Here is a 10,883-nt window from a genome sequence, read left to right on the forward strand (position 1 = left end):
ATGTGGCTTTTCTGTCCTTCAGTCGTGTCCTCTGAAGTCCACTTTGTACCTGAAACATCAGGGATGCCACGAGGCAGCTGAGTCTGTCCTGGATCAACAACTGTGAAACCTCATCAGCCACAAACATGAACACACCGTGCGGCTGCAGTAATCTGATTACACAAACATATCAGTTACCTCTTGTTCATAGTAACATGACATAATGCACAGTCAGACCCCCGCACCCCTGACTTTGTCTCCTAGCAACAGTAACCATGTTGAGTTCTGTGGGCAGCAGAGCATGATGTAAAGGCTGGCGGGGTTGCCATGGCAATGCCCTCTGAGACTGCAGCGCTCAGAATGTGTGAGTGTTCAGTGTTTCCAGATGTGCGCTGACACACATTTATGTCTCCTCTAAAGGGATGGCAGCAGCAGAAAACATCTGCCTCTGATAAGAAAAACCGCAGCAGGACCACAGTGATCAGCGTCTTCTCATTTTAACTCTACTCTCTGTTTCAGAGAGAAGGTCGAGCTTTTCGTATTCACTTCAGCACAGTCAGTTCAGTCACAGCAGCATCTAGTGGACATTAGAGGGTCTGCAGCTCAGCATACTCAGCCCTTAATCACTATTTACTCCAGCTCAGCTTATATGTTGTCCATCATTTCTGTCCGTTATAATAACTTCAACATCAGTTCGTTCACACCTGAACTGGCAGCATCTGTGAAAGAAACAGGAGGAATCAGAGCATCAAACCGACAGTCAGGTTCTTCAGTGTTTAAATCACTGAAATCTTGTTGATGTTGTCCAACTCTGTCTCCTGGAAGTTCTGTTTGTATTGAAGTTTATCATCCAGGTCCTGCTGAGCAGCGGTGTGATGATGGTGTAGAAAGGACTCAAGCCTGAAGAGAACTTTGACAAGCCCGGAGGCACGAGGTTCTCAGGACTCAAAATGCAGACCACAGACAACTCAGCGAGGTTACAAAATAAAGGAAATTTATTAACACAAAACGCTCAGGATAAATGACCAAAATGCAGACTAGATAATGTGACAAAGTACAACAGAAATGCTAAGGATTATCTTAATTTGGTGAGGAACAAAAACAATCAATGGATCAAAAATAGCTAGATAACAAAGTAGCAAACCAAAATACTAAGCCAGACTAATCACAAGACTTACAGGGAACAGGAGACAAGGATCATAGAACGCTAGATATCAAGGCAAGTACAGGACAAGGCCCGAGACAATCTGGCACAGGACAAAGGGAGGCGCGGACTATATATACACGAGGTAACAAGGACCAGGTGGAGACGATTAGGGCGGGGTAGACAATCAGACAGGCGGGAAACACACCGGGAAGTCAAGGGCCTGAAACGAGAGGAGAGTGAGGTTTCACAATAAAACAGGAAGTGCAAGATAAGACATGACGCTCGTGAACAAAACACATTAACAAATCCGACGAGACATGACAAACTTTAATAACAAGCGGCATCAGATGAGATGATCTGAGAGAGTTTCAGGGTCAGATCAAAAAACTCTGCCGTTATCATAAAGACAGTACAATATAAAGTATAATGGTTTGTCCTACTCCACCCATATCTTACCTAACTCACAAATAAGGCCATGTTCTGTACATCTTACTGATGAATGTATTCCTCCACTGTCACCCATATATGTCCACCTCTGTTGGGGATTCACATCTATGTACACATTAGGACCACATCAGGGTTTATATTGTACTGTCTTTATGATAACGGCAGAGTTTTTCTGATCTGACCCTGAAACTCTCTCAGATCATCTGACACTGCTTGTTATTAAAGTTCTCTTCAGGCTTGTATGAGTCCTTTCTACACCATCATCACACCACTGCTCAGCAGGACCTGGCTGATAAACGTCACTGTCAAAGACAGAGAGATTCACCTGGCAGTGATAGAAGTGAAGTCAAGGTCTTCAGTGTAACAAACATTCATTCATATGTAAAAGTCCTGCAGTCCAGCTTCAAAGAATGATACCGAGCAGGCAAATCCTACTTGTGTGGCCAACTAGTGATGACAACATGCCTTTTCCACACACTGTGCAGCTGTGATGCTGTTTATATGATGTTGTGCTACATCACAGCTGGATGTGGTCACAAGTACAGGCCCCACCTGACTGCACCCAGCTGTGTTCATGGATATGATAGGAGGTTCAACAGTACACATTTCAACCAACAGAGGCAGCAATGCTCTTCATCCATTAAAGACTTTAATTAAATCTGCAAAAACACCACATGTTTTAAGTTCATCAAATCAAAAAACTATTGATTGGGTATCAGCACTGGAACTGAGCTATCTTATTGGCTAAAGTAATTTTCAAATGATAGCCAGAACTTTATTTAAGTTCGGCGTTCGGCTGTGACTGCTGAGGAACATGGAGGTCAGATTGCTCATGTGATTTTAAAATCCTGCCTATCCTCTCTGCAGGTCAGCCATGCCGTTGGTGAAGCGGATCATTGAACCCAGATATTTGTGTCGTGGTGCTCTGCCTGATGGAGTTGCCAGTGAGCTGGAGTGTGTCACTAACAGCACCCTGGCTGCTGTCATCAAACAGCTTGGAGGACTCAGTGAGTGCTGATGGTTATCACTGTAACTCTGCCTCTATGATCAGCCATTAAAAACAATGCTGGACAGTTATGCACATTTTTATTGATGCTTGTGTTAACTCACACCTGATGTTATGATCCATCTTTCTGCATGACTAGAATGACTTCTTTGCTTCTTTACACCATACAGCTCAATCTACACTTAAACTCAGAGCCTGCGATTGGTTTATTCAAACAGGGCATCCTCAACAATGTCTGCTGGGATATTTACCCAATCTGCTCCTATCAGGGAGCACAATCACCCAATAGTAGACAGGATAGTAAATGTCAAGACCCAAATGGTAGTGGTAGCCCCCCCCCAGAAAAGACAATTCTACATATAAAGAAGAACATGGGATAAGTTGCTGACAAACTAATTAACTCCAGGCCTCAGCAAGAATGACTTAAAGTTGTATCAAGTCATCATGAGAAGTCTCTGGATGAACGGCAGTTTAGAACACAAACATCCACACAGAAGCAATATAACAAAGTTCAGCTTTGCTCAGTTCAAGGCAGGCGAGGATCAAACCAGAAGCTCAGCCAAATAATCCAACAAATCTTTTTTTGTTTGGCAATGCACACAAAACAGTCAGGTGTGAAATCTGATCTCAGAACTGCTCAAACTGCAGACAGCCAACCAATATTTCTACCCCACCAGAAATCAACTGATCGTCCAGCAGCCAGATTTTTGATGCTCTGGGAAAATCATTTGCAGCCTGATTCGAAAACGACTCAGTTGATGGTTCTGGGTTAAAGTCAGCCTTAATCCACACAGGGTCTGCCACACACATTACGTCTGTCACATTACCACGGTAACACATGGACCTGCTGTTGTATTGTTGATAACACACTGAGGCTTGTCTGTGCAGGTCGTCATGCGGAGGACATCTTTGGTGAGCTGTTCACAGAGGCCAACAGTTTCTACCTGAGGATGAGCAGTCTGCAGGAGCGAGTGGACCTGCTGGCAGTGAAGGTCACACAGCTGGACTCCACCGTCGAGGAAGGTGGATGATAAACACTGCTGCTGGATAATTACTTCAGCCACATCACTAGTCAGTGTAATGGTGACCACATCCAGATACCCACACTGGTGCTTTTGGATGATTTATTCATTCCAAACCTCCCCGGTACACCCTTCAAAAGGCAGCAATGAAAATCTAAGCTCACCAAACCAGACACTGGCCTCCACCTGGATGGGCTGTCATATACTGTCCTCAAAAAATACAAACCAAAGATGTGCATGAGTTTTGCAGTAAATACAGCTCTCACTCTGGTTATACAAGCCTGGGTGATGCCCCTGCTGTCGCAGCGCACCATTCAGCCCAAGACCTAAGACCAACAATACCCAGAGCTTTGATGACGCTTTCCTCTGCGCCTTTTCAAAAGTTCTTCAAAGTGTTCCTTTGACCATACGATAGGTTTCCCCAACAAAGATGCAGAAAGGCTTTGATTTACACAGCTGGCCCTCTCAGACTGACTTGGATAGGGAAGTTCAAGACCTTGAAAACAAGGGAGTGACAAATGGGTTTAAACATGTCTGTCCAATCCCACCTGATGCAACCAGACCGTGATCCGTTGAAGTCTGCTACTTTCTTTCTTTATTTCCACCAGAGAGGGTACATTTCCCTCCTCAAAATTAGTTTCCACAGTTAATATGTCCACACACCCAACTGTCAGCACCCCGGTCCCTCATGTTTATTCTTGCCAGGGGTTAGCAGCTGTTGTTTTCTGGGGGCTAAGGAGTGGCCACCAGGTGCTTGCTCCAAAGCTCCTTCCAAAGTCTGGCTCAAGAAAAGGAATTGGTTTAGTTTCCATAGTTAAGTGTCAGTAATCAAACACATCCACCTTTGCCTGGTGCTCAACTGGCAGTGCACCAGACCCTCACATCCATCCCTGCAGGTGGTCAGCCTGCAAACCTGAGGTCACCATTGCAGCTATAGACCTTCTGGACCTGAAAAAACAAACACTGTGACATGAACCACAAATTATGTATTAAAAAACAAATGATGACTTACATGTGTATATTTAAAATTTACTACCAAAAGTTTAAAAGTTATGTAATATATTACAATCACCACTAGCTAGATGACAATTCTACTGTTAGCACTACTGCTACTCGTCCCACTGTGTGGTAATAATACTGTTTGTGGTGTAGTGTCTCTGCAGGATATCAACATGAGGAAAGCTTTCAGGAGCAGTACAATCCAGGACCAGCAGGTGGTGTCACGGAACTCCATCCTTAACCCAGTGCTGGAAATGTACCATCGCTGTGACAAACCACCACCCCTCAACATCCTGACACCTTATAGGTCAGTTAAAACCCCACCCCTCAACATCCTGACACCTCAGAGGTCAGTTAAAGCTCCACCCCTCAACATCCTGACACCTCAGAGGTCAGTTAAAGCTCCACCCCTCAACATCCTGACACCTCAGAGGTCAGTTAAAGCTCCACCCCTCAACATCCTGACACTTAACAGGTCAGTTTAAGCTCCACCCCTCAACATCCTGACACCTCATAGGTCAGTTAAAGCTCCACCCCTCTGAAAGAAAGCAATCATAGATAAGTCAATAAAAAATATGAATTGTGTGTTCTTGTGTGTGTGTGTAGGGATGATAAGAAGGACGGCCTGAAATTCTACACCGACCCGTCTTACTTCTTCAGCCTGTGGAAAGAAAAGATGCTGCAGGCCACCGAGAACAAGCGCAAAGAGAAGAGACGACACAAGGTTCATCCAGTCTGTCTGTCTGTAGTCAGTCTGTCTGTCTGTCTGTGTAGTCTGTCTGTCTGCCTGTCTGTCTGCCTGTCTGTCTGTCTGCCTGCCTGTCTGTCTTTCTGTCTGTCTGTCTGTCTGTGTAGTCTGTCTCTCTGTCTTTAGTCAGTCAATCTGTAGTCAGTCACTCAGTCTGTCTGTGTGTAGTCTGTCTGTCTCTCTGTCTGTAGTCAGTCTGTAGTCTTCAGTCTGTCTGTAGTCAGTCTGTCTGTAGTCAGTCTGTCTGTCTGTAGTCTGCCTGTCTGTGTAGTCTGACTTTCTGTCTGTAGTCAGTCTGTCTGTAGTCGGTCAGTCTGTCTGTCTGTCTGTAGTCAGTCAGTCTTTAGTCGGTCAGTCAGTCAGTCTGTCTGTAGTCAGTCTGTAGTCGGTCAGTCTGTCTGTCTGTAGTCAGTCAGTCAGTCTTTAGTCAGTCAGTCAGTCAGTCTGTATTCGGTCAGTCTGTCTGTCTGTAGTCAGTCTGTAGTTGGTCAGTCAGTCTGTCTGTGTCATGTTCTACATTTCTGAAAAGAGAAATGCTGAAAATGAAGATAAATATAATATAACAAAGTGAATAAATAAAGAATAAAAGAACTTCCTGTTTTCTCTCAGGAACAGAAACATGTGGAAGAGTCTTCAGGACGAGAAGTTAAAAAGGTAACTTTTTCTTTCTGGTTCTGCTCCAGAACCTTCTGTCTCTTTATTGTTCCATCATGTTATTGTTCCGTCAGATTGAGTGCTGTTCTTCTTCATGTGAAGGTTCGGAAAGCTCGTAACAGGCGGCAGGAGTGGAACCTGATGGCGTATGACAAGGAGCTCCGCCCAGACGCTCGAGTGACACCGTCACCTTACCACACCTCTGATGGCTCAATGTCACCTGACAGGTAAATACACCTGTCCACTGAAACACACTGAACGTGAAGTCACAGTCCACCATTCTGTGGACTGACTAAAGACAGACAGACTGACTGACTGACTGACTACAGACAGACTGACAGACTGCAGACAGACAGACTACAGACAGACTGAATACAGACTGACTGACTGACAGACTGACTGACTACAGACAGACAGAAAGACTACAGACAGACAGACTACAGACTGACAGACTGACTACAGACAGACAGACAGACAGACTACAGACAGACTGACTACAGACAGACAGACTGACAGACTGACAGACTGACAGACTACAGACAGACAGACAGACTACAGACTGACAGACTGACTACAGGCTGACTACAGACTGACTACAGACAGACAGACTATAGACTGACAGACTGACTACAGACAGACTGACAGACTGACAGACAGACAGACTGACAGACTACAGACAGAAAGACTGACTACAGACTGACAGACTGACTACAGGCTGACTACAGACTGACTACAGACAGACAGACTATAGACTGACAGACTGACTACAGACTGACTGACTACAGACAGACTGACAGACTGACTACAGACAGACTGACAGACTGACAGACTGACTACAGACAGACATACTACAGACTGACAGACTGACTACAGACTGACTGACTGACTACAGACAGACTGACTACAGACTGACAGACAGACAGATGGTTTCAGATCCTTCAGTGTAAAGGACAGGTCAGACAGTAGTCTGAGATCAAAATGCTTCTCTCCTGATGACTGATCAGAGAAACGCCTCATAATGATGACAGCCGGATCAATAAATCAGTCAGACAGATAAATCAGCTGATATCAGCTCATTGCAGATATATTGAACTGGCATAAACAAATGATGAGAAACTGAATTAATGTTTCCAAACACTGTCGCTCTTCTGTAGTTGGTTTATTGTCATTAATCATCAGTCGGTGTGGAACACGACTCAGCGTCCTCGTGTTTGTTTGATCCTCCTCCTCCTCCAGGTCGGGGATGTCAGACGACTCCTCCTTCCCCACCAGCTCCCACCACCATGACGCCCAGGGGCATGATGGGAAGGATCACGTCAGCGTGGCGAGCGGAGGAAGCGGTCAGACTCAGTCGTTGGACCGCGCCCTGCGACCCGCTTCTGCCTCCTCTGTGGTTGCCACGGCGACTGCCCGCCAGCACTCACTGGGCCGCAACCAGCCGCATCATCACCACCACCACCCGCCACCGCTCGCAGGCTTGGCCAATCAGAATGGAGCACGGACCAACTCTGCCAAGGAGGCCAAGTACACACACACACACACACACACACACGCACAGTGTGTTCACGGTGTCAGCGTCTGTCTCATGTATGACCTTTGACCTTCATCTCTCTTCAGTGACCATCAGATTCCTCCAGCACCCCCCCCACCACCGCCCCCCCTCATGCCGTCAGCGGGTCAGATGGCATTCCCCAACAGCTCAGCCCACACCACCGCCATGGCAACGCCCCTGCACCCTGCAACCGTTCCTGGTAACCAAGGTAACAGGCTGTTTTTTAACTTCTTTCATTACCATCGGAGCGATGCTTTAATGCAGCCACCTTATTGTCGAGGGGAAGCCATACCTCATAAAATTACTCTGATGCGGCGCTGCCACTTCACGCCAATGCAGCGTTAACCTGTGGTCAGCTGAGCAGGTGGAGGAGGAGGAGCACTGTCAGCAGGGCGGAGATATTTTAGGCAAAGCAAAGATGACAAAAGATGTGGCATCCACACTGTATATCTATAGTGTGAATTTATGTATGAAGTATAAACAGAATCAATGTTTGTGACCATTTTTCTCACTTGGTGTTTTTGTGCTGACGAAAACATAAAAATAAAATGTTTTTTGTCTTTAGGTGGCGCTGCCGTGCTCTCTCGTCCCTACAGCCCCTCCCCTCCCCCACCTCCGCCGGCTAATTATGTCCCCTCCCCCTCCCGGCCCGGAGGCCAGGCCCCGCCCTCGGCTGCTGCTGCGCCCCCATTGCCCCTGGCAACGGACAGCAGGAAGCCACCCGGTGGACCGAATGTGCCAATGAACGATGCCCGCAGCGACCTGCTGGCCGCCATACGCAGAGGTCAGCTGCTACACTGCGTTTATGAAGTTAGGTTATGTTGGGACACAGGTCTGCTGTTACTGTGTGTCCTTTACAGGATGTGTTTAGCCTGGCTTAGCTAAAAGACTGTAGGCAGGGGGAAACTGTTAGCCTAGCTCATTCAAAAGAGAGCGAACACGCCTTCAGGTTATGTGACATTCATATAAACACAGGATATAATGTATGCACACATCACTGCACATGTTGAATGTTTGATTGAGTTGGTTGCTAATGGCTAGCCCTCTCTCAGCTAATGATGGGCTAAACTCTCTGTTGCTCTCATAGAACATCCAGTAATAAACTGACCGTAGCATAGCTGTGATTTCCTGTGTGTTAAAATTTTTGTGGTGTTGGTATACTAGGTGAGAGCCATGGTTTATTTCATGAGCTATTAGCTTTAGCTCAATGGCTAACTAGCCATAACCTAGCCTGTTTGTCTCTGGAGGTAATCTAGAACTCATAGAACAAGAGTTACATTCTGTCTCTGGAGATCATCTAGAACTCATAGAACCAGAGTTACATACTATTCTGTTGTCTGATATGTTGAGGTTCTGGTTTCTTTTGGTCTGCAGGGATTCAGCTGAGGAAGGTTCAGGAGCAGCGTGAGCAGGAGGAGGCCAAGAAACGAGAGCCCACAGGAAATGATGTCGCCACCATCCTTTCGCGACGCATCGCAGTGGAGTACAGTGAATCGGAGGAGGAGTCTGAACCAGAGGACCAGGAGTGGTCTGACTGAGGAGCAGAGGAAGTTCAGTCTGATGCATCAACACCAACATAAAGAAAGACCCCAGATCAGTCCCGACAGAGCCAAACCCTAAACAGGAAGTAAAACAACAACAAAATCACTGGAATACATTTTGGAGAATCACAAAATATTTCCCTCAAGAAAAAGAAAGTCTGGAAAAATATTTAGAGAAGAGGAAACCTGTTGATGGTGTTACTTTATTATTTTCATGTAATTACTAAATATTATTAATCAATCTCATAATCAATTGATGTATACACTATTTTCAACCTGCTGGAGGCGGAGCCTGAATGTAGTCCACAGTGAGACATCTTTTCTGATTTATATATATATATATATCTATACCTACATTGACCTCACCCGAAGGGGAGTGAACATCACTCATTCCTGACGTATGATATCACAGAGTTATTTGTGGCATAGACCGCAAACTTATATATGTTTGTATTTGCGTTCATGTTGCAAATTTGTATATGTTACATAAAATGCAAATTTATATCCTTAGACAGCTGCTGTTCACCTAAAGAAGAGCACAAATCCCAAATTTTCACAAGTCTGTAATTGTGGCCATGGAGAGCGGACATCGTAAATGTGTGTATATGAAATATGTAGCAAATTTATGTACAAAAAACTGTTATGAAAGAACAAATTATGAGATTATGAGATTTACTTGAATTTTACACAGAAAATGATTATTTTAACAGATCGTCTTGAGCCCCTGAGCTCCTTCCTGCTCTCCATAGATGAACCCCTCAGTCGTTATTGATGCCAGGGCGTTCAAAGTTCAAAGTTCAAACAAACAATGTCCTAAAGCGTACTCTGCTTTACGGTCTATTTTATTCTCGATGAGAATTTCCAAAATGAGCATCATGCTGTGTCCAAACTAATCACTGAAAGCATAAACTCGTTAGGAAAGCGTTCATAATAAATCCAGTGAGAAGTTTGCAGTCGCCCCCTGCTGGCTGTGAGTGTAAGGCACTTCCACCCTGGCTTCACTTTTCAGACCCGGAGGCTGCGTCCACGTCTGCTCCAGTCTGTGTAAAACTAAGACTCAGTTCTGAGCAGCTGCACGCCAGAAATATTTGGTAACTGATTAAAATGATGCTGATAAGAGATCAGTGGACGGACTGAGTACCAGGTCGTCCAGCAGGTGGCGCTCAGTCTGAAGCTGATTGAACTGTGGCCCTCTTTGTGGCTCTGATGCCTTCAGCTGGTGTGTTTTGATGAAAATGAGACTGACTTCAGATCAGCCTGACTGACTTCAGGATTTTTAAAAGTTGTTCAGTGAAAATCAAAACGTTCATCTTAGATCCATGTTTTCTGACATATTTTGCTGCTTCAGCTGAAAAACTGCACATCGTCTAAAAACTGAAAGTATTTCATATTTAATCGGTTTTTAAGATGTTGTTGGATTTGTTAATTTTAGTTTTTGTATTTTATTTCCGTGATTAAAATACAGAAATTACAGAATATTGTTTATTGATTTCGTTTTTTTTTCTGACATGTTTGTTGTTTGTCTATTTTTATCTAATCATTTTATTTGTATTATTTACTTTATTTTTACTGTTAAATTTGTTCATTATTTATGTGTTTTTGGTGAGTTTTGATTTTATGTTCTGACTGTAATAATTCAGTCACTTGTACATATACTTTGTAGCTGTTAAAATGGTTGTTTCCTCCTTGTGTTCCCTGCTGCTGGTTCCAGCTTTTCATTCATTAGTTGCTACGGCAACCAGAGAAGAGCTTGTTAGTGATCTAATTAGATTTTTCATTCATGTTGGC

At 44.7% G+C, this 10,883-nt stretch overlaps 1 protein-coding gene across 1 annotated transcript; it reads left to right on the top strand.

Annotated features, from left to right (window-relative positions):
- The first annotated feature begins 2,447 nt into the window (after positions 1–2,447).
- LOC121604467 (wiskott-Aldrich syndrome protein family member 3-like) lies at positions 2,448–9,092 on the top strand. The gene is made up of 10 exons (XM_041933981.1): positions 2,448–2,580; positions 3,468–3,602; positions 4,754–4,907; positions 5,207–5,324; positions 5,958–6,002; positions 6,105–6,229; positions 7,239–7,526; positions 7,620–7,762; positions 8,120–8,338; positions 8,929–9,092. The coding sequence occupies exons 1-10, from the start codon at positions 2,448–2,450 to the stop codon at positions 9,090–9,092; spliced, it is 1,524 nt and encodes a 507-aa protein (XP_041789915.1).
- Positions 9,093–10,883: the final 1,791 nt, after the last annotated feature.

Source organism: Chelmon rostratus, chromosome 3, assembly GCF_017976325.1.
Source record: "Chelmon rostratus isolate fCheRos1 chromosome 3, fCheRos1.pri, whole genome shotgun sequence".
In the NCBI taxonomy this organism is placed as follows: domain Eukaryota; kingdom Metazoa; phylum Chordata; class Actinopteri; order Chaetodontiformes; family Chaetodontidae; genus Chelmon; species Chelmon rostratus.